The sequence below is a fragment of the Mizuhopecten yessoensis genome, unplaced genomic scaffold, assembly GCF_002113885.1.
Source record: "Mizuhopecten yessoensis strain PY_sf001 unplaced genomic scaffold, ASM211388v2 scaffold9963, whole genome shotgun sequence".
Lineage (NCBI taxonomy): Eukaryota > Metazoa > Mollusca > Bivalvia > Pectinida > Pectinidae > Mizuhopecten > Mizuhopecten yessoensis.
Window position 1 is genome coordinate 597,621 of NW_018408310.1, and position 23,922 is coordinate 621,542.

At 36.9% G+C, this 23,922-nt stretch overlaps 1 protein-coding gene across 1 annotated transcript; it reads right to left on the bottom strand.

The window, feature by feature from the left end:
* Window positions 1–717: 717 nt before the first annotated feature.
* Window positions 718–21,214, bottom strand: LOC110459062 (SWI/SNF-related matrix-associated actin-dependent regulator of chromatin subfamily A containing DEAD/H box 1-like). The gene is made up of 22 exons (XM_021511110.1): window positions 21,173–21,214; window positions 20,256–20,620; window positions 19,452–19,662; window positions 18,341–18,531; window positions 17,153–17,391; window positions 16,143–16,242; window positions 15,560–15,630; window positions 14,415–14,567; window positions 13,809–14,029; window positions 12,732–12,822; window positions 12,099–12,198; window positions 11,259–11,397; window positions 10,821–10,956; window positions 10,049–10,186; window positions 9,493–9,591; window positions 8,220–8,471; window positions 7,447–7,548; window positions 6,751–6,846; window positions 5,196–5,314; window positions 4,174–4,356; window positions 3,734–3,840; window positions 718–2,631 (listed from the first exon to the last, which is right to left on the bottom strand). Exons 2-22 carry the CDS (start codon window positions 20,611–20,613, stop codon window positions 2,561–2,563), a joined length of 3,177 nt encoding a protein of 1,058 aa, XP_021366785.1. The 5' UTR covers window positions 20,614–20,620; window positions 21,173–21,214; the 3' UTR covers window positions 718–2,560.
* Between the last annotated feature and the right edge of the window lie 2,708 nt (window positions 21,215–23,922).

Consider the following 23,922-nt stretch of genomic DNA (forward strand, 5'->3'; position numbering starts at 1 on the left):
TTTTAATTCTGAGGTAATTTACCTACAGACCCGAAAGATGGCCCAAATGAACAGCACGGACAACTTTCACATTGAATGAACAATTTATTCACAGATGTTTGTCAATTACACTACAATATACACATTTAAAACAGTGATCCAGAACTAAAATCTCTGAATCACATTATCACGTGTCATACATATTAAATCTTCCATATTTCTCACTCATTCTCTATAAAACTTTACCATTCATTATGACATCTACACAAGACTGTAATCAAACAGTGCCATGTGAAGTAACGGGAAATGTTAATGTCCCAACATGACTATAGTCTATCCCATTCTTGTTTTCTCAATTTTTGAGATTGAAATGAAATAAACGACCAGTTTTCACAATATGTACATATTTTTACTCTAATCAGAGAGCCATCCATAAAAATAAAAAAATAAACTTATTGAAATCAAATATGAAAATATTTCTCTGTTTACAACAAATGACAACTAGAAAACGTTAGCAGAATATACATATGTCCTCAATCTCCTTTTGATAGGAGAGGAGCTAAACAAAAAGTCTAACCAAACAAGAGGCCCATGGGCCTTAACGGTCACCTGAGTCTATAGTATTTATTTTTGTGGTTGAAATATGTACCAATTTGAGTAAAAAATAGTATAATGTTAACTTAACTTTGTCAGGACCATGAGCTGATCATTCCTAGACCAATTTTAAGTGANCTAAATGTGAAGTCAGAAAAAAAAATGACACATGTACAGAAAATAAAGATCATGGTGACCTACATTTGATGCACATCTTTGATGACTGTTGGACTTCTAGAGTTATGGAGCTAATGGCAAAGTCTAACCAAGGTGTCGCACAGACTTTGAATAGACAAACACTTCATACTCTATATTGTAATGAAGACATATTTCATATCTTTTTGTGTCAATAAAAAAAACCCAAAAAAACACCGATCCAAATAATACTGATGAAAAATTGCAGGGACAGGTTGATTTGCCTATATATCATTTGTTTTTTGAGAATTCTTTACCCCGTTTCTGACATATGCAGTTTTATATGTACAGTTGAAAAGACAAATTTTACATCACATCATTGACCAAGAAACAGATATTCCATCTACAAATCAGTTATTTCAATGAGCCTGGTTAAGAAAGTTGGAATATCTGCCATTCATATGCTAAAACAAATATTTTTTTCAATGATTCATACACTGTATCATTTCCAGGAAAAAGATAATTCTCATTTTCAATAAATAGAAATATGTTTAAATTTAGCAATAAATACAAATAATCTTTATAAAAAAAACACGTTTCTGACAAAAATTACAGGACAGTGAATTATAGGAACGTGTTTACAAGTTCAATTAATACATCATTTAAGATCGTAGTTTGTAACAATTTTTTATTTCATTAAAGTTGAAAATAGTCTCATTCAGAATGGAATTGAGAAGGAAAAACATTGGAAAGACACTTAACGCACCAAAATCTAGTTAACAGGTTTTCGTGAACAAACTGTTCAATGTACAGAAAAACATTTATTGCAAAAACTGAATGCACTCCGTCCTATCCTTATACATAGCACTATAAGTTTGAAGCACAAATAGGATTTCATCAATTTTCACGCTTATATTGGAGCACTAAATATAGTGCTGACAAGAATAAATAATTAAAATATTTGATTTATGTATTGAAAATCTATTGTAGCAGATAATGCTCTAATACCATTGGTCATTTACTACAACAAGGGGAGTGAATGGCATGATTGATCATTTAGCAGATAGTTTACCCTTACTTTCCTGTGTCACCTTTAAATGATGTCACTTCCTTTTATTTGACTTCTTGTATCACGTTGAATTATGCAGCTGAGTTTTTACACAGAGGCAGGATTAACCCTTTCACCCCTGTAGACCATAATGGACTCATCCATATCAACGCATGGTAATGTTTACTAAAGTTACATAGGGGTGAAAGGATTAAATCCCATGAGGATAGGAACACTAAACAAACCAAGAGCTTTTCAAATGCTGATGTAGTTACAATGTTACGTATTACTGTACTCAATTACACTTATGTCAGTTACTGAGCCCTGGATGAAAATTTACATTGTCCTTCTCAAACGTAAGATTCAGATCATTTCTCAGGCTCAGTTTTAGAAAATTCATCTTCCCTGAGTGATGGCACCCTAGATGGATCTGTCCTCGCACTAAGTTGGTTATCGATCCCAAAACTAGCACTCTTTATATGTACCTATCAGCTGTTCATCATTAGTCCCGACAAACAGTATCTAGAGAGTCACAACTTCATGTACCTTATGTACAATTCAATTGTTGATTGATTGTCCTAATGGCAAGAACCATTGTCCACTTTATATATTGAAATAGGTACGTAAACTAGGCCAAATATACACAACAGTTGCTCGTTGCACAAGTCCACTGGCGATCAAGAGGACACGTATGTCAATAGCACTAAACAATCTCATTGGAGCCATACAAATTCCTTGAACAGAGGTTCCGTACTTGAACGTCCAGCAATCGCACAATTGTCTTAAGCCTACGTCCAGCTGTCATCAAACCTTGCCCTGACCCAAAGCTTCCTTCAGTAATGACGCCACGTCTGCACCACTCTCCTTGTCCGACCCTGAAGTTAGAAACATCATCAACTGTCATCTTACTCAGGAAGTGGAAGTTTACGAAAAGTACAACCAGCAGAACCTTATTTACAAAGACATCAATAGTATGAAAATCTGAATAAATTATTACTCATAAACTCAAATAGGGAACGAATTCTTGACGGATAGATAGACAGTTCTGAGTATAACCAATCGGCAAAAATAATCTATTAAGTGACGTATTGCTCACAGACACCAACTGACAGGAAAATAATAGTGACTCATTACAGTTTCTTGTTGGAGGGGAGAGGGGGTCCAAGTTCAATTGTCTACAACATGACATCATTTGTCTACAATATTCTAAAAGTGTATTTCACAAACCAAAGTGTACAGACTTATGACGTTCTTCTGTACACAAATATAAGTATTCAGCCTAATGAGGGTCCACTGTTCACATATTCCAGTATAAATACTGTATACCAGGATTTTTTCCCGCTGCAGTTAGATTTTCACCTTTGTCGCCCCCCTGAATTAAGGGCGAATTTATCATGACGGTGAATATTAGTACACAGTTTACTCTATATAGTGATTACATGTGAAGGGGGAAATTTACTAATAGCAAATATAGATTCATAAATTGAAGGGCGAATATGTGACTGGGCAAAAGTTCCTGTGTATACAGTATCTTGGGCTACTTTCGCGTATCCCGGTTGAAACAGTACGTGTTATGCAGAAATTTTCCACGATAAACGAACACACTTGGACCGTTCTATAAGTAGAGCTAAAAATCCACAGTTTCTGAGAATAAAAAACAATGTATGATGAATATTATGCCCTTCTCTCATGCGTCCACTAAATTACATAACGTATCTTAAAAATTATATGTGACTTGACATTGTTTAAGAAAGAAATTGGCAATAGTCAGCATTTTAGTTTCGGTCAGGTACGTCTGGACCCCTCAATCTACATGTACCAAATTTTCCTGAGGTCAGCCTCGGTCCAAATCTGTACCTGTCGTTTTCTTTACAGGTTCAACCGGTTCAACCGTTTCAACCGGATACGCGAATGTAGCCTAGATGTTTTACTGACCAATAATTTCATTAATAATAATCATATCTTTGTCAACCCTACCTTCACTTGTTGTGATGTCCTTCTCCAACTTAAGTTTTTCTTGAGCACACCTCAGCATACCTTCCTCCACGGTATCCTTGACGATGAGCCTCACTATGGACACCTCCCTGAAACAATATCATAAGTATAATATAAGCGTTAAAGTTTGATAGCAAGATTTGAGAAAGCATAAGCTGGTTAATATTAGTGTAAGAGTTGAATACCCTTCTAACAAAACTGTCCCAACCCACATCCTCCTTAGTTTCCCTCGCAAAACGGAAACAACTTGTAAACTAAAATCTTTTTCAGTATCAAGTATTGCTGAATTCAATTCAATACTAATTGATACAAATAAGTTAGAACCTGTTAACTCAATATTTGAAATAAATTTATGATAAATGGATGCAGAACTCTGTTGAGGATAAGACAAAATGTGGTGAGGATATGGGGAAATGTGTTACTTTTTCTGTCCCACACGGTGACAGCGGTCCTCTGCCTGTTTGTCATTGTAGGGGTTGAAGTCAATGTCGTGTATGATGACAACATTGGCTGCCGTCAGGTTGATCCCCAGACCTCCAGCCTTCGTTGACAACAGGAAGATGAATATGTCCGTATTGTTTGTATACTTGTCAATCATCTGTAGTCTGAAATATGAAAGTAAACGTTTTCATTGTTTAGTTTTTACCAACAGGCTATACTCCACTTACCATATTTATCCTGCAATAAGTCAAATGGGCCACACTTAATCTCTGACTAATGTTAGGGTTGGCCTTAATACAGGACAATGAAATAGCATTTGTTGCCATCTCTTCTGTACTGCAATAGATATAGGTAGGCTTACTATCAGGTATGGGCTTATTGTCGAATTAATACAGTAATTTAGTTTCTCAATACATGTAATGGAGGTTGTAAATGAAATATCCGACCAATATTCCCATTTTTCTGCTATTTTATATCAACTGGCCAGTTTTCTGAAATATATCATGTGATTTTTATTTAATGTCAATACGAAAATATATTTTTACAATGTCAAACAAAATCTGCTTCAAACATCATATTCCTCCTAGTGCACTAAAATGATGTAAGAATGGAACTTGGCTGTATGTTCCTGTGTAACAAGACAGGGGGAAATAACAGTTATAACCTTACGACAAATAACAATGACCAAGTGAAAACTTTACCCTTCGTCAGTAAAATCCATATACACTCAGCGTTAATTTCAATAATCAGTCCTCAAATACACTATAAAGTAAGCTGTGTACTTCAATACTTGCAAATAGGATGAACCTGCCCTATTACACAGATTGAAAAAGGCCAATGATAAACTGAGGGAAGCGTTTCCTAGTATACAGGAATAAGAAAATTATTTTAAGGAATATTTGTAGAAGTTTTGAAGGGGAGAACCACTGGGAATCAGAAAGTTTTTGACTTTTAACCCTTGTCACTGTGATTGACCCCTGACCTCTTGGAAGTAACCACTGACCTGTCAGGCACAGGTGTTGACCCATCCAGTCGCATGTACTTGTATTTTTTCTGCTTGAGATAGTCCTCCATGATGTCCATCATCATTGTAAACTGACTGAATATCAGAACACGGTCATCCTGAAATCATAGATAATACTGTTAATGTCAGAACACGGTCATCCTGAAATAATAGATGATACTGTTAATATCAGAACACGGTCATCCAGAAATAATAGATGATACTGTTAATATCAGAACACGATCATCCTGAAATCATAGATTACAATGTTAATATCAGAACATGGTCAACCTGAAATAATAGATAATACTGTTAATATCAGAACACGGTCATCCTGAAATCATAGATTACAATGTTAATATCAGAACATGGTCATCCTGAAATCATAGATAACAATGTTAATATCAGCACATGGCCACCGTGAAACCATAGAATATACAGTTTTTATTATATGTCTTGTGAAAAACCTGTTATCATATTGGTTGAGATACAAATTGTTCATTTCACACTGCCACATTCGCCTTAACATTCTGTCAAAGGAAGTGTGCTTCCCAAAGCCCTGGCAATGGACGATGATGTGGTTTGACGGAATAAAATAGTGACCCCGCAAAGACGCCTGTACAGTTCGTTTCAGCCACCATGTTACTTTCGGTATAATAAAATAAATACTACATTCATTAGAGTGTGACAGTGCCCAGGGTCATACTCTAATGAACGTAGTATTTATATAATGTCACGGTCATCCTGAAACTGTAGAAGATATCATTAAAATGAGCACAGAGAGTCTGCACATGGTCACCCTGAAACCGTAAAATATATCGTAAATATTTACAGTCTACAGTGAAGTTCACTCCGTAACCATTTACCCCGCAAACTGGAGTTATCGCCTCATAACCTGACCAAAGAACAGGACAAGTTTCCATGACTAACAACAATATCTGCTGGCGGAGTTATCACCTCATAACCTGACCAAAATACAGATGAAAGTTTGGAGTATACATCAGCTCACCTTAAATCATAGTGTGTATCATTGGTAATATCAACAGCCATCCTGAAATTGTTCAGTGCCCAAATACTGACCACAGAACTCCATTACTTGAGAAAACAGTATACATTAGCATACCTTACAGTGATAACAAAAAGAGAATGACCTGAAAGAGGGCACACAATAACAACATCCCCACCCCCACCCACAATATCAGTAGATTCCCCTTAAATTGATGGACTGTGGAAGTAGCTGATCACTACATTTAATGCAGATGACCAAATTGCATCCAATCACTGATAAGGCATCTTGTAAGTATTCAACTCATTCACCCCTGAAATTTCATTATGAACTATTCCAACCTTTGAATTGGAAGAGTTCAAATGTGTTTTCAGGGGTGAATGAGTTAAGATTAAGCAACGAACAATGTGCATATGTGTACATATATATATATTCATGTCAAGCCATTTTTGAAGTATTAAAGTTTCAAACGATAGAGCTAAAATAATTTCGGGTACAGTGTCGTTCAGGACAGAATAGGAATCAGCTGAAGGTTAGTTATGGTGTTACCTGAGATTTCAACTTCACCAGTAAATCATCTAGCACCCGGAACTTGGCGGAATCATCAACAGCTGATACGGGTAAGCTGTACTTTCCGATGTATTTCTGTAATGAAATGAAATTATATTACAGAAGAAATCGGCGTTACCTAGCGTGTAATGTCACAGTACCTACAAGTAGCTCCATGTATCAGGGCTAAAAGTGACTCTTTATAGGCAGGCACCTCACAGTCCAACAGAGAACATCAAGTTAGGCGCCAATTGAAAATGTTTGGAGTCTAATTATATTGTTCGGGTATTTATAAATGTTTTAGTGTATCAAAATAATTGTATGTTATAGAAAAAAAGAAATAAAAAAAGAAATACAAGAATCTTTTTTCAAAAATATCTTTTATTTTCATGCCAGTGAAGTGACTTAGAGCCGACCACTGGTCATTAAAGAGTACTTTTCAGTTGCTATAACAATTAAGAATCGGCACCACTATTTGTTCTGTGTATATTGAAACCTCTGAAGTCAAAATATTTACAACAAGCTGCAAAATTTCTTAATGAAACTTTAGAAACATATGACCTTCAACAAACTTCATTTTCAAAAAAAGATAATTTTCCTGATCAACTTTTTCAAATCAGTACAGATCCTAAAATAATTAGTTTTGTTGTACATTTAGCAAAGGCTAATACAATTCAATTTTAAATCTTCACTTACCTCGTAAAATTTACATAGTTTGTGGATCTCAAAGTCGTGCATCACACACATATCCTCGAAGATGAGCTGTGCATTAGCGTTTCTGTCACGGTGAGAAGGCTCCTACAGAAACACATATAACCAATACCATCATCATGCTAGATCTCAATGGAATGATGGATACTGACTAGGTTTATGGGTATAAAAATACATATGTTTACTATCAAATACACATATACATAGAATCCTGCTTAAATAGACACCCTGCGGGACACAATTATATTATGATATTGAATTACATGTAATCTAATCTGACACAATGTAGAACACAATATATTGATATGGATTTGGTTTAATTTTGTTTAGCGTCCTATTAACAGCTTAGGTCATTTAAGGACGTATATTGATATGAGTAACCTGTCTAGTTATCCGACACCCTGTGGAACATATTATTAATCAAATAACATTTTTTCAGGATAAACAAGTCTTATTAATTTGTTTTCATCAGAAATCTTCCATGAAATGCATTCCTTAGAAATATTATAAAGGTACATACAGATCATATGTACCAAGTTTCCTAAAAAATCGGTTTATAAAGCAAGCAGCAGTGTGTCAAACAAACTTCCCTTCATAGATAGACAGAGAGACGGACAGACAGACAGACAGCCTTATACCAGTATACTCCTGCCCCTAACTTTGTTGCTTGGAATGTTATGTTTAATTCCAGTTTCATATTACCATAAACTCGAACTCATGAATAACAAGTCTGTAGAGAAGACACAAACTAATGTTACCCTTGCTATATGTTTGGACATTTCTCTTAATAGTTTGTCTGTGTAGTGTTTCCTTAGCAACAGTGGATGGTTAGCAGCCTTTCGTAACTGCATCAACATGGCTGCCCCTCCCTTTGATTCGCCTGGTCCACCAGTTGACTCCCGTAGCTCCTGCTGAAACTTGTTGACGAGGTTGTGGTAGCCTTCTGCCTGCTCTGGAATCATTTCACAAAACTCAACGCATTCTAATTTCTTGGGTAACTGTTTCTGAACCTGCAAAATGGAACAAAATCAGAACAATTTAATAACTTATCCCATTTCTAAAAGAGAGCAGAAAAAAAACCTTGAATAACTTCTTGACGGATACTGATACGCACCATTTAGTAAATCACTTTATTTTCACTCGTACATTTTTTTCGAGAAATATTTCCCGGTTATCACAAATACATTGGACTCTTTCAAAACCAGACTCAGACCCAAAATTTCTTTCTTACAACATTAGTTTGTAACAGGAGATGAAAAATGCACGACCAGACCGGGTTCGAACCCGGGACCCCCCAAACTCTAGACCGACGCTCTTCCAATTTAGCTATCTGGTCGTCAACGATCGACCCAGTCCAGCTCCTCTACAAGTATATGACAAGTACACTATCTGCAATCTGTACCCCTCGACAAACTCACCAAATTAGTGGTCCAAGGGGTGTCCGTTTATACACAATACACTGTCCTTGAATTTGAAATTACGTTGATGCTATTTTAATGTTGAGAGTAATTATCTATATAATTAATGTGCACTGTGGAGTTTGATACATGAATTTACAGTATTTACAGACAAACTAGTGTGATGTTACCATATCTAGGGGTAGTCAGACATGATGGTGAACAGGTGTGATATGGTACCACAAGACTAAAGAGGAGTTACATTAAACACAAAACTGAGTTCCGACTTATATACAGTGCTCAACACACATGATCATATTCAACACAGCTTTCGTATTTCATATATACAGGAATAAATTATCTGATGATATGGAAGTGAGAGATTAAGATGAAAAGAAATCCTCATACAAAAAATACCAAGCTGTCAGATAGAAAATTTTGAGATCAACTATCTGACTGGGTCTTACATAAGACGTCTTAGAACCAATTCAAACAATTAAAATTTAAGAGGGTTCTAGGAAGACCTAAGCTTGGATCATATCATTTAACAAAACAGAAACACTTTTAAACACTTTAAAACCTCATAGACAAGATAAATCATCTATGGTAATATCATGTGATAACCGTTTCATACCTCAGACTTGAGTCGTCTCAATAAAAACGGCTTCATGATCTGCTTAGCATGAGCTATCCTCTCGGCTTCATACTTGCTCCTTTTGTCATCAACAGATTTCTGAAATAAACAAAACCATTGATCAGGATACCTTAAATCTGTATAGAACATGCAGATAATAATTCTGTTTATATTTTTATTTTTATTTTTTTAAATAAGTAATTCAAGAGGTTTTCAATTACCAAAGGGAAAAGGCAACAGTGATATGTATATATTTCACTTTTATCAGATCAGCATGAAGACAACAGATATTAACACAGTAGGAGATACAGTGCAGCAGTGTTGTTATTTCTATATTGTGGCAGATTTTAATTGTACAGAGGATTAAAGTCGCCTTCTAGCTTTGAGCTAGAGGGAATTTCCTAAACTTTAGCTCCGTGGTAGAGCGTCCGACTAGGAACCTGGAGATCGAGGGTTTGAACCCCGTTGGAAGCACACTACTCTCTTTCCTGTTACAATATTATATCCTGAGGCTGCTGCTCATTCCCCCCACTGTTGATGTTATAGCATTGTTTACCGTGATCATGGAGAACATGCGCTTCAGATGGTCAGTCTTCCCGATGAACATATCAGGCATGACAAAACAGAGCAGCGACATCAGTTCCAGTAAGTTATTCTGTAGAGGGGTCCCCGTCAACAGTAGGCGGCGCTCAGACTACAAAAATAAGTCAAGCAGAAAATGTACATGTACTGCTAACACTCACTGAAGAAACACAACATCAGTTTCTCTGTATAGTAGAATTTGTTTAATGCCTCGAATGATCGCAACAAATTCCTTTCCAGAAGTTAATATGTGCAAGAAGAAGTTTGTTACAACTTTATTCCAAAAGATACAAAATGATCCTCAGGCCTTTCCAGGAAAAGATTTCATCAACATTTTATAGACAAATCCCTTCCCTGAGGTACTATCATTGAGTTTTTCTTTTTTTTCTTCACAAGTGGACAGTGAACTACATTAGTTTCCCACTTTAGCCTTTTAACATCAAACTCACCCATCTATACTTTTTGGTGCAGTAAAATAAATATACATACACGATTTTGCTTCTTGTTGAATTCATACAATCGTTCATAGGCTAAAATGAAGCCGGGATGAACATTTCCTATTCTTCCATTATATTGGACAGATGCATTGATCGATGTTATTACTATAAATTCTGTTTAAATCGTTTATCTTCCAAAATAAATATCAGTATAATTAAATAATATTACCAAACACAGCAATCTTTGAAATACTCTCTGGAAAAGTCCTATCAAAGAACAGTTACGATTTAATATTTTCATTTCCTCACCTGAATCTTCATCAAGTTTTGGTAGCGAAGTGATGACATGTTTTTTAGCATGTGGCCTTCATCAAAAATGGAATAGTGGAACTCAAACTTCTTGAACAATGACCGGTCTTCTACACTTCCTGTCGCCATATTGTAGCTGCAAAATATAGGGATAAATATTGAATCCTAGCAGCCATCTTATTCTTCAAATCAGACTCAAAATGAAAAAGGCACGACTATGGATCAAGAGGAAGCTACATGTAAAATTTGAAGAAGATCACTTCTTGAGAAACAGTGATGAATTGTTAAAGAAGGGCAGACTTCAGACAACATGCAAGAAGTATGCAAAGTCGGAACAATAACTAAAGAGACAAACGGACCAACACGGTCATTACAGGTACCATGCTTCTGACAGAAGTGTGGTCGAAAACAGAAATATTGTATTTAAATGGAACTTACGTTGTGAGAATAACGTGGAAATCCACAAAGTCCTCGTAGAGGATGCTTCTCCTGGTGACTCGCCTGTCCTCCTGAGAGCCGTAGTATACCAACACCTTGACGGCTGGGCACCACACGGAGAACTCACGCAGCCAGTTTTCTATCACAGGAATTATCATACTGTCATACACACTGTGATAACTATACTAAGACAACTTAAAATTCATACATTAAGAGAAGGGACAATGACTACTGCACTCTGTCAGTCTGATGATAGCAAGCAGTCTGTACTATACAAATCTTTAACATGTACAAATCTACATATATATAAGAGGAAGGATGATGATCTCTACCTTCTGTAAGACTGAAGATATGAAGTATTCTGTACTTTAAAGGTCTATATTTTAGAGGAGGGACCATCCTCGATACTCCAGGGGGTTACCCTCACGTTTCCTCTCTGCAACCCTGGAATAAGTCATAGCAAATTCGGACGCTCAGTGTGTGCCACCCTGTGGATGAGACAAGAAGGCTAGTTTGATCCTTTGAGGTACATCAAAAGAATCTTGTGGTCTCGTAATGGTAAAATTGTCTGTCTTTGACGTCGGGTGTCGCTCCTCTGTAATCTTCAAAGGACAGGTATCAGCATGGCAATTGGTCAGTTATTTTTACCCGAGGCCAATCAAGTGGCTAACCAGGTGCCTTCATTTTTGCTATGACATATACCAGGTGTGCTGACAGCAAATGCAAGCTAATCCCTGGGGGTATTGAGAATGAGGAGGGATGCGGACAAAGATTTTCTAAGATAGAAAGACAATGAGTAACTACACAGATGAGAGGGATGATGATGTCTATCAGACTTACCTAGAGTAGAAGAGGGGACAATGATAACGTGTGGTCCCTCCTCCCCCTCCTCCAGTAAGTGTGCGATGAATGCTATCGTCTGTATCGTCTTGCCCAGGCCCTGTAACATATTAAGGATGAAACTGACCTGTCATTCCAATGGTCTTTTAAAGATTCTTTATTTACTTATCACTTTAAAGTCTGTGTATTAGTCTGGATTGTGTATTTTTGTTCGTGAGTTATAGATTGTTTTTTTTATTAGTTAGTTAGTCTAGATGTGTTTTTGTGAGTCTAAAATGGTTGATGTTTTTCGCAGAAGTCAGGACTGTGTGTTGTGTTTGTGAGGTCTGAATCCTATATTTTTGCTTGGGAGTCTGGATTGTGTATGTGTTTCTCACCATTATATATTATTCCTTGCCTGTAAGTCTGAATAACATATTTTGGTTTGTAGGTCATGACTGGTTTTTTATCAGTTTGGATTTTTTATTTCTATTTGTGAGTACGTCGTGTGTGTTTTGTTTATATGTTTGTGTTTTGTAAATCATACATATGTCAGTCTTTCTTTTCCAATGTTTAAAAGCTGTTCACTTGTGTGATCATGGTAGTATTAAAGATAACGATATTATTTCATTGCTTCCACCAGTAAAATCCTACCATTTCATCAGCCAGAATGCCATTGATCTGTTTGGAGTGCATGATCCTCAACCAATTCAGACCAACCATCTGGAAAGGTTTCAGTTGGAATCTGAAATGTATAAATGAATAGTAACTCATTTGATAGTGTGTATTCTGTGTTAATAGGCAAAACACCCATAGTTGACTGACTAATAACGTTCAGAGTTTTGTCACAATGTTGAACAGATACACTATACTAGTCGCGCACTCAGTCAAAGCTTGACAAAGGGTTTTGAAACATGACGGTTTGATATGTACATTGTTTATGTAGAAAGTAACTCTTTGATATATATACAAATAAATGGATGGTCTTTATTTCAACTTGATAACGTATGGTGTCATAGACTTGTCAAGATATGAAGTACTCATGAAAGGAGATCCTGGAACAGAAGATTAGCATCCACAAGAAGCTGGTACAAAGGTCTTTCCACAGGTCCGGGTGTATATAAATCCTGTCTGTGATAGTACAATACTCCAGCTCAAAATAGTTTCCAAACTGTCTGTAGTACTACAGTGAACTGTAGCAACCAAGTACTGTTAATCAGGGAACCCTGTTGCTTTGATTGATTAGTTTGGTATGCAGATTTTCGGGATATTTAAATTATCTCACGTCAGATTTTGGCTCTTCCATTACAATGCATCAGATCCTACAGAGTCATTATCAGCCTACACACTGTTAGCACTATGACAGGGTTCAGATGTGTTATATAAACAATCTGTGAGTCCGTCTAAACAAGGACACTGGGAACTATACAACCTACTTCTGTGACTGACAGGGTTCAGATGTGTTATATAAACAATCTGTGAGTCCGTCTACACAAGGACACTGGGAACTATACAACCTACTTCTGTGACTGACAGGGTTCAGATGTGGTATATAAACAATCTGTGAGTCCGTCTAAACAAGGACACTGGGAACTATACAACCTAGTTCTGTGGCTGACAGGGTTCAGATGTGTTAAATAAACAATCTGTGAGTCCGTCTAAATAAGGACATTGGGAACTATACAACCTAGTTCTGTGGGTCTCTTTGTTTTTAAGTCTCTGTCTACATACTCGCTATTCAGCAGCGCGGGCTGTTTGGTGATATGTATCCTGTTGTCCGATTCGTCGATGCTGTCCTGTTGAGTAAGATATGTCACCACTCTCTCCATCTCCGCCGAGATCTTCTCGCACTTCTGCATCAAACGAATGATGACCTCCCGAACTCGGATGATTTCCCGACAACCACCGATCAGATCTGTTGTTATGCCTTTCACAGTAGCACACTTGTGATGCTGCAACATGATATCAATGGTATATAATATCAGGGAAACCCTTTCCATTTCAAATTTTCCTTATTTGCTTTGAAACCAAGGATAACAAAAACATGTGGTTTTTTTTACGAAGGATAACAAAAATATTTTTTATTTTCTTAACCGAGGGTAACAAAAATGTGTAAACAAATTCACTTCTTTTATTGAAGTATATAAATAATCTTTGAAAAATTCATAATCTGAGCAAGAAGCGAATGGAAGAATGAACAATGAAAGAGCATAAGCCTACCAGAGTATATGTAAACAGCGTTATGTTCATGTGACAAATTGTTTAACCAAGAAATACAGGAAAAATATAAAATCTTCAAAACTTTTATTTACTTATGAAATTTAATTGAAGTCTTACCAAGTCTTCATAGGATTTAAATGGTCTTTCTTTAGATATAATATCAGCCTTCCTTTTAGAACAGCCACGGGAGCCGGCCAGTTCATCTAGTGTAGCTTCCTGGAAAAACGCCAGGATCATCTGTTTTTCTGTTTTGTGTTCATCAGCACCGTCCTAAAATACGTACAAAGTCCTCAGAATTACACACTTCTTATTTAGGGAAAGAGAGAGAAGAGTAAACAGAATCTGTCACTCTTTATGTGATGCAGAAAAGAGTAATATAATCTCGAATATTTTTAGAGTTCATCAAAACACGTTTTAACCCCAGGGTTGATATTTCCTCTCTATATCACAAAGGACAGGTTGATTGTTTTTCTCCAGCACCATCTTACCATGAATAAAAAAATCCCAATTTTGGTAACCTCATACATCATGTTACAATCACAAAAAGAAGGAAATGTGATTACAGAGAGAATGCTTGGTGAAGCTGTGATTACAGAGAGAATGCTTGGTGAAGCTGTGATTACAGAGAGAATGCTTGGTGAAGCTGTGATTACAGAGAGAATGCTTGGTGAAGCTGTGATTACAGAGAGAATGCTTGGTGAAGCTGTGATTACAGAGAGAATGCTTGGTGAAGCTGTGATTACAGAGAGAATGCTTGGTGAAGCTGTGATTACAGAGAGAATGCTTGGTGAAGCTGTGATTACAGAGAGAATGCTTGGTGAAGCTGTGATTACAGAGAGAATGCTTGGTGAAGCTGTGATTACAGAGAGAATGCTTGGTGAAGCTGTGATTACAGAGAGAATGCTTGGTGAAGCTGTGATTACAGAGAGAATGTTTGGTGAAGCTGTGATTATAGAGAGAATGCTTGGTGAAGCTGAATATGCAGTTTAAACAAACCAGCTAACAGAAATACTGTTTACCAGAAAATAATGCCCCCCCCCCAGGTGAAAAGCAAGTATTTAACTAGGCTAAAGCTTCTCTGTATACAGTAATATGACAGGACTGCTAACATATGTTATGACGTGTGTCCTAAAACGATAGGGATAACACCAGACTGGGTTATACTAATGGTAAGGCCTGGAGTAACACTCCCAAGTTTCACTTATCCTTTCTGAAAATAAGTGGAAACAAAACCTATGTACTGTAGCCCAGCTCTGACTTACATCTAGACTGTCCTCACTGTCGCCACCTGCCTCGTCACCACTGAGGAAGTCCTCGTCCTCATCAGATATGTCTGTGGAGTAAAGCACACTTGTCAGCCTACAAAACTCCTCTTCACAGGCATGAACACAAGCTGAAGTATTTATTGTTATCTTTTTATTTTTTATTTTTTGAGAAGGTGATTGTATTTGATCATTCCAGCAGTCTGCATTTTAACAGTACACATATATTCACATCATCAACCAACCTAAGTTTTATAGCACATTATACAAGTTATTACCATAGCAACACTAAGTATTACCATAGCAACACTTAGTATTACCATAGCAATGCTTAGTATTACCATAGCAACACTTAATATTACCATAGCAACACCTAGTATTACCATAGCAACACTTAGTATTACCATAGCAACACTAATAATTACCATAGCAACACTAAGTATTACCATAGCAACACTAATTATTACCATAGCAACACTAATAATTACCATAGCAACACTTAGTATTACCATAGCAACACTAACTACACTGTATTACTAAGGCAACATGAAGCATTATCCACAGCAATACTGAAATTTATTACCTATAGCTATATCTGCTCCATTTTCTTTTTTCTTAAGGTCTAACATTTCAGCAGCTTCATCCACCAACCAATTCTTCTCTTCCAGGGCTCTGTGTATAGACTGCAATATAATCAAACTTTTATTCAGACTTTTTTTCTATTAAAATGAGTATTGCTATATTTACTGAAGTATAGTAAATTGCTGTAAAAAGAGATTCATTTTTGCTCAAAACTATGAGGATAAAATATCATCCTCTTAATCATGAATTAAAAGTATTTATGAATTAAAACCTACTGGTATATTTTGCAAAATCTTGTGTGAATTAAAATAGAAAGATTTATAGTAGATTCGTTATAGAAGTTTCAGCAATACTACAGGTGTACCAGGTGTAAAACAAATTGAAAGCACTTGCTTGTGGACATGAAAAAAAAAATGGAATTCTACTTGCATCATTTTAACTGGTTAGAGCAGACATTAATAACATATCAAGGAGAATTCTAATTCATTTGAGATGTAATATGACATTTGATTGGTCAATCAAAATAATTTGTGACAGTTTAACCATGATATACCGTCCGAAATTGGTCATTTGCATAAGCATGACGTCTCAAACAATAGAGTGACCCCAGAAGGTCAACGTAACTCTGCATCACTTTGAATATTCCTGACTTCACCAATCCACGGCAGTGTGACCCAGAATTAGGAGAAAACACTCGAAAATGTCTTAAAATTGTTATTTCTTTTTGTGGTTTTGGCTTATATGAATAAGAATAGAGATAACCCTGCTGTATTTTGAGATTTGCAGCGGTATATCATGATTATACTGTCACAAATATCCATTTTACTGGCTCCACTTTAGTCTTTACATTGCCAGTAAAATTAAATTTGCGACAGTATAATTCCGATTTTAAAACCTCAAAATACAGTAGGGTTATCCCCAAATTAAAAGGAGTTTACAATTGGCCCAATCTGGAATTTAGTTGTCCTGGCTGAGGAGTAAATGGACTCTTAAACCTCTGGTCCCACTCACCCTCCGTGACCTTGTCGGGAATGATTCCGATAGGAATTTAATTCTCTCCTCTTGAGTGGTGTATCCAACGACCCCATCTTGACTCTGTGAGTTGATGATGGTCGCCTGGCTGTCCACCTCCTCCTGGTCATCACTAGATACTATCCGGCGTGATCGCTTCGCCGGAGGTTCTTGCGAAGCCTCAGAGTCACTACTTTCCATACGAATCACTCGCTTCTTCTTCTTTGTATTGTCCTTGCCTGTAAACAAAATTATTATGACTATTAGCATATTGTTAACTGAACTACCTCTGCTGAAGTTTTAAATTCTTCATAATCTGTAATATGGTGATTCATCACGACAATTAATACAAAACTTAAATAACCCTGGGCAAGTACATGGATTTACCAGTGAAAACCTATATTACATCACTAGGGAAGGTTTTCTGGTTCGTCTGCTGGATAACCGAACTAGTGAAGCTGACGTAAAACCTATCAATCAGTCAATCAATCAAACGGTTTCCTGGTATATAAAACACTTACTTAACTCATTCACCCCTGAAGACACATTTGAACTCTTCCAATTCAAAGTTGGAATAGTTCATTACGAAATTTCAGGGGTGAATGAGTTAATTCCACAGGTTGAGTGCTTTTGTCTTTTGTATCAATATTAAAATGTTTCTTTCGAGCACAAAATGACCTCTTTCTACTAACCTCAATCCAAACAAGTAAAAAGTACACATGCACCACTCAATTATAAACTATTTCAATCACAGAACAGATTAAAGTCCCAACAAAAATCTTATATAATTCTAATTGACAGAAGGAATACCATTTTTACTAGACATTGCTGATATCAAACCAATACATGAAATGTAAGCTTTAACCACTCAATAGAAAATATTTACAATTTTTGTTTGAAAAGTCATCCAATTTAGGTACCCTCACTCTAGGTTGTGTAGGACTCCACTAGTTTTATATCCTGTAAAACACAGTCTTTTCATCAGACTGAGAAAGCGTTTTCAGCAGAAGGTCGAAAAATATCTTTTATTTTGTTATGCATTGTATATATAAAATATAAACTAGTTGTACCTCTGTCGATAAGGTTTTCCACAGCCAGCTCAGACTGAGAAAGTGTTTTCAGCAGAAGATCGAAGAATATCTTTCATTTTGGTAATACAATGTATATATATATAATATAAACTTGTACCTCTATCGATAAGGTTTTCCACAGCCAGATCATAGATCCGGTCTGCGTCAAGGAATGCTTGTTGTATGACATGGTGTGGCTGACTTGGGAAGATCTGCTTCAGGTTGTTCAATGTTTCTGTATCCTCAGCAGAAAGACCTTTATCATCCTCTTCTGACTCCTCATCACTAAAGTCAGGCAGTGCCCTCTTCCTGAAAGCCAACAAAATGTTTTATGACTTATCTTCTACAGGTACACATCAGTTTTAACCCTTTCAACCCTATGTAACTTTAGTAGACTCTACCATGCATTGGTATGGATGAGTCCATTATGGTCTACAGTGGTGAAAGGGTTAATGTGTGGTATGTTATAATTTCACAAACAATACCGGACAACGAAGTGGTGGACACACCCACCAAGGATGAGTTGACCTCTCCACACAGGGTTGTACTTCTGTCATTATACATTGTTACCTGTGAGCTTTGTGTCTCTCCTGACATTTTGATCCTGTTCTTCTTTAGTGCAGGCATCAAATTAATTATTTTAAGGCAAGCGTAGAGCCAACCCCGTGTTCGTCTTAATGGTGGAATAATTTGGTCCTGTGCTCCTTGTCTAGATACCCGAAAGTATGCAGGAGATTGAGTAAAAGTGAGAACATCATAAAATAGGAAGCCCACTGTAGGGTCGAAACCGGTCGACACTTCTAATAAACTACAAGAACAACCTATTGCTCCTTCGCCTGTTGTGATTGAATCTATATATTTTATTAAATTAATTATTTATAATATCTGTTGATACAGAGATGTAGATTTTGTACTGTTTATGAAATAATAACATATCAAACAGACACAGAAATTATTTCACTTCTTCCGTATGATTTTCCTGTAGTTAACCCAGTATTCAATCTGTTATTTAACCATAAGCTTACAAAAGTTAATGATTATTAAATTAAGAAATCATTTTCATATAAACCTATTTATCAGATAAAATATGTACTAATGAAGAGAAAAATGCCACTTCAACATGCAATCGATTTTCCCAAAAATATATTTAAATTGCAAGACGATCGAAAACCAACTACAAACTGAGAACAACAACATTAATGAAGAAAAATATGTTTTATAAGTCTTACTTTCGTTCCTTCTTAGCCCCAAGTCCACTCCCGTTGGTAAGTTTTCCTTGATCTTTGGACATCCAAGGCGATGAAGAGCCACTAGCCTCTGAGGCCTCATCCTCCATGGCTTTGCTGCGTATATTCTTGGGCTTTGCTCTGAACAAAGGTGACTCCGGGGAACTAGCCTGGGAGAGGGGTGAGGCAGGTGTCTCCGGCACTGTGGTGGGTTCTGATACAGAATAAACATAATTGTAACTAAAATGTAAGGTAACCATTCAGTCAGCTGGAAATTAGAACTGTAAGCCAAACCTTAACTTAAATACTACTACACACATCCATGTATTGTATATCCTCACAGAAAAAAATCATGGGAACAGTACTAGTACACATGATAGACACAGACTACCTGTACTATGGATCATGATGATAATGATTAATTCTGCAAGACTTCAAAGAAATTTAATGAAAACTTATGAGAAATATGTTGCTCCATAAAAAAAATCTACAGGAATATGAACCGGAAATACTGCCTTTTACTGGCAAGCTAGCTTTTCCAGTGATGCAGTATAACCCTGGGACCCACTTACTAGTTAAGCAACATTGAGCATGGCCAGTGTCTGGATGGGTGCCCAACCTGCACGCTACACATGAGATCACATTTCCCTAGCAACTGGAAACGGAATATACTTTGTATTCAGATTACAAAGATGAAAATATCTATGGAAATTACACATTCACAACGTGTGCTGGTTATATCAGCACTGGGTACAGTACTGAAACTTTTATCAGCATCAAAAATTGGTTTGCATTATAAGTAATTACCAGATTTTTCCGGAGTATTTGCATCAAGTCGATCATCAATAACAGACACAGATATAAGAGTATCGGTCCCATCAGCCTCATCCCAGTATTTCTCTGTTTCATCCAAATCTATTGTGTCTTTTGAATGAGAGGAAGTAACAGAATTTGTTTTTTCCAACATCAGATCTTTTGACTGGCCATTTTGAAGGGAGTTCCCCAGACTCTGATCAGATGACTGGCTATTGTCATCTGAAGTAGACTTTGTGTCGTCACTGTCCTGGCTACTTGTTGAACCTTCATGTTGTAGTTTGGGTCTTGGTTTTTTAACAAATCTGTAGCTCAGCAGGGAATTCAGACCACCTTTACCGGGCTTACTCATGACTGATCTGGGAAAAAAAGAAAAGCAAAATAATTAATATTTTAACAGAGATTTGTAAAATAACTGAATGTTAATGTTCACAATCTTTTAGCATGACATTGTGTGACACATTCTAGAAAAAGTATTACCGCGTTTATGATATAACATTTCAGTCAGCCACTGTACTGGTACACTGTAAAGCCACAGTTCACGAATCTCTCCCGGCGACATGGATATACGAATGTCAGTGTGCAATTTTCAGTGAAGATTCAATGTCGTTTATTTTTGACATTTTGTAAGTGACAAGAATTTGATACTGAGTTGACACTGAACTAGTGATTATCCGCCGTGATCATCTAGATTGGACATCCATCGACACCGAAAATGGCGGGTAATCAACACGAAAATCCTTTCTTTGGAGTCGGTGTTTACATTTCGTTGACAATAATATGTGTATCCGATTGAGTGACCATCAATCAGGAAATGTTAAGCATGGATAAGTTGTTGTGATACAAATTTATGTCTGGATAATATACAAGTGTCAACATACAAATGAATGATTTTGTTTTAAGTCATTTACCTGACAGTGCACTTCCAAATGTGCCGCAGCTGATGTAACCGTTTGTTGTCTTCAAAACAGAAGATTTCTAAAAAGGTCTTATCGGGAGTTATTTCCCTTCTACCACCTGGACAACGTAAAAATATTGCATCTGCTATTTTTTCAAGAGTGTTTCGATATTTTTTTTATCAAGTTAAAATGGTGAGAAAACCAAATTTCTTTGATATAGACTATGTATTAGAATATATTAAATGTGATACAAAATACGTATATCCGGAAGACTAATCGCTAGTATAGATCTAGTAGTCTACCAATTTATGACTGACCTAAACAGTCCACATGAGTCTGATGTTTAATCGATATAAATAATCAGCAGTGGCGGACCCAGGGGTGTTGCCTTAGTTGCCCGGGCAACACCCTTTTTTCTGTGTCCAAAAATAATCTGGACTTAGGTGTTTGAAGATTTTCCTCTTTTTCATATGGGATTTTCTTCTGATATCAACCATTCCGTGAACTATGATTTTCTATGGCAAGTATAAATATCTATATATACCTAAGGGTGCAGTTGCCCAAACAAGGAGTCCACTACTTATACTCTAAACAATAGGGGATTAATCCTCTTTTGTTTATATATTAGTAGGGTGTCCAGTCAAGTCAGTGGTGAAGGCTCAACGGACTGTCTACCTAATCGTATTGTTCTAATGTCAGGGTGTGGTGATCCCCTGTCCGTTGAGAGAGGATAAACCATCTGTTGGAATTAGGTATATAGGTTAATTGTTATTTCATGATAGATAAACCTGTATTTTCACCTGTGGTTTCATGTACACATGATCACCAGGAGTGATTTATTATACCTATTAAAAAATGTAAATTTCAAAAAATTCAAAGACAATAAAGCATCCACCTTAGCGTGAATAATAACCAATGTTTAAAAGCATGAACGCCTGGCATGTATATATATATATCCTTTTCAACAGGTGTTGCCCTTGTACATTTCATGCATACAAATTCAAAATAAAAGACAAACAGTCAAATCATAATTCATATTTATGACAAAATAAATAAATATTTAATTGCCAAAATGCTCGCCTAAACACATTGAACATGCACATGAAAGGCATAACACAAACATCAACATTTTAACCAAAAAAACTACATTTTTACCATTGTTTCAGAGAATTTGTTAACACTCGCTCCGCTCGGCCATCATAAAATATAAATACTCTATGTTATAAAATATAACCTGGAATAATACCGCAAACTCAGAAAACTATTCTATGCCTTATTCGATCTGTTTGACAATGGAAATACTGTCCAATAAATTCTTGCTTTCTACGCTTGGCAGTGCTTGAACAAGTTTAGTATTACATCTTCAGAGAAAAAAAATCGCCTCGCTCTGCCCGGTAGGGAAATTATAATTGTCACAATCTCAGAAATAATGAAGTTCTATATATTGTTTGGTGCAAGTAAGTAGTATACATGTACATGTTTATTTATTTTTTTGTGTCTTTTTCTGAGTTTAAAACTTTGGGCAACACCCAAAATTAATTTTTGGGTCCCCCCTGAGTATAACAATCTGTATATAAACAAAAATACCCCGTATACTTATTTTTGTTTATATACAGATTGTTATACCAATATTGATTAAACTTCAGACTCCCGTGCAGAGACGAATATTATTTACATGTACGTATAAACAAGTTGAAGATTATGTCACGTATGATGTGCAATATTACAATTGATTCAATTACGTATTTAGATTTCATGGATTTATACATTTTTGTGGTTGTTTACCTGTTTGTTGATGTTCACCTGTCACGACTTCTTATGAGGAAAAGGAGAAACGATGCTAGCGTATGTTCAGGAATTCTGGCTCTTGTTCTGGAGCCTAGAGGAGCGATGGCCTTGGCTTTGGTAATTCTGGCTCTTGTTCTGGAGCCTAGAGGAGCGATGGCCTTGGCTTTGGTAATTCTGGCTCTTGTTCTGGAGCCTAGAGGAGCGATGGCCTTGGCTTTGGTAATTCTGGCTCTTGTTCTGGAGCCTAGAGGAGCGATGGCCTTGGCTTTGGTAATTCTGGCTCTTGTTCTGGAGCCTAGAGGAGCGATGGCCTTGGCTTTGGTAATTCTGGCTCTTGTTCTGGAGCCTAGAGGAGCGATGGCCTTGGCTTTGGTAATTCTGGCTCTTGTTCTGGAGCCTAGAGGAGCGATGGCCTTGGCTTTGGTAATTCTGGCTCTTGTTCTGGAGCCTAGAGGAGCGATGGCCTTGGCTTTGGTAATTCTGGCTCTTGTTCTGGAGCCTAGAGGAGCGATGGCCTTGGCTTTGGTAATTCTGGCTCTTGTTCTGGAGCCTAGAGGAGCGATGGCCTTGGCTTTGGTAATTCTGGCTCTTGTTCTGGAGCCTAGAGGAGCGATGGCCTTGGCTTTGGTAATTCTGGCTCTTGTTCTGGAGCCTAGAGGAGCGATGGCCTTGGCTTTGGTAATTCTGGCTCTTGTTCTGGAGCCTAGAGGAGCGATGGCCTTGGCTTTGGTAATTCTGGCTCTTGTTCTGGAGCCTAGAGGAGCGATGGCCTTGGCTTTGGTAATTCTGGCTCTTGTTCTGGAGCCTAGAGGAGCGATGGCCTTGGCTTTGGTAATTCTGGCTCTTGTTCTGGAGCCTAGAGGAGCGATGGCCTTGGCTTTGGTAATTCTGGCTCTTGTTCTGGAGCCTAGAGGAGCGATGGCCTTGGCTTTGGTAATTCTGGCTCTTGTTCTGGAGCCTAGAGGAGCGATGGC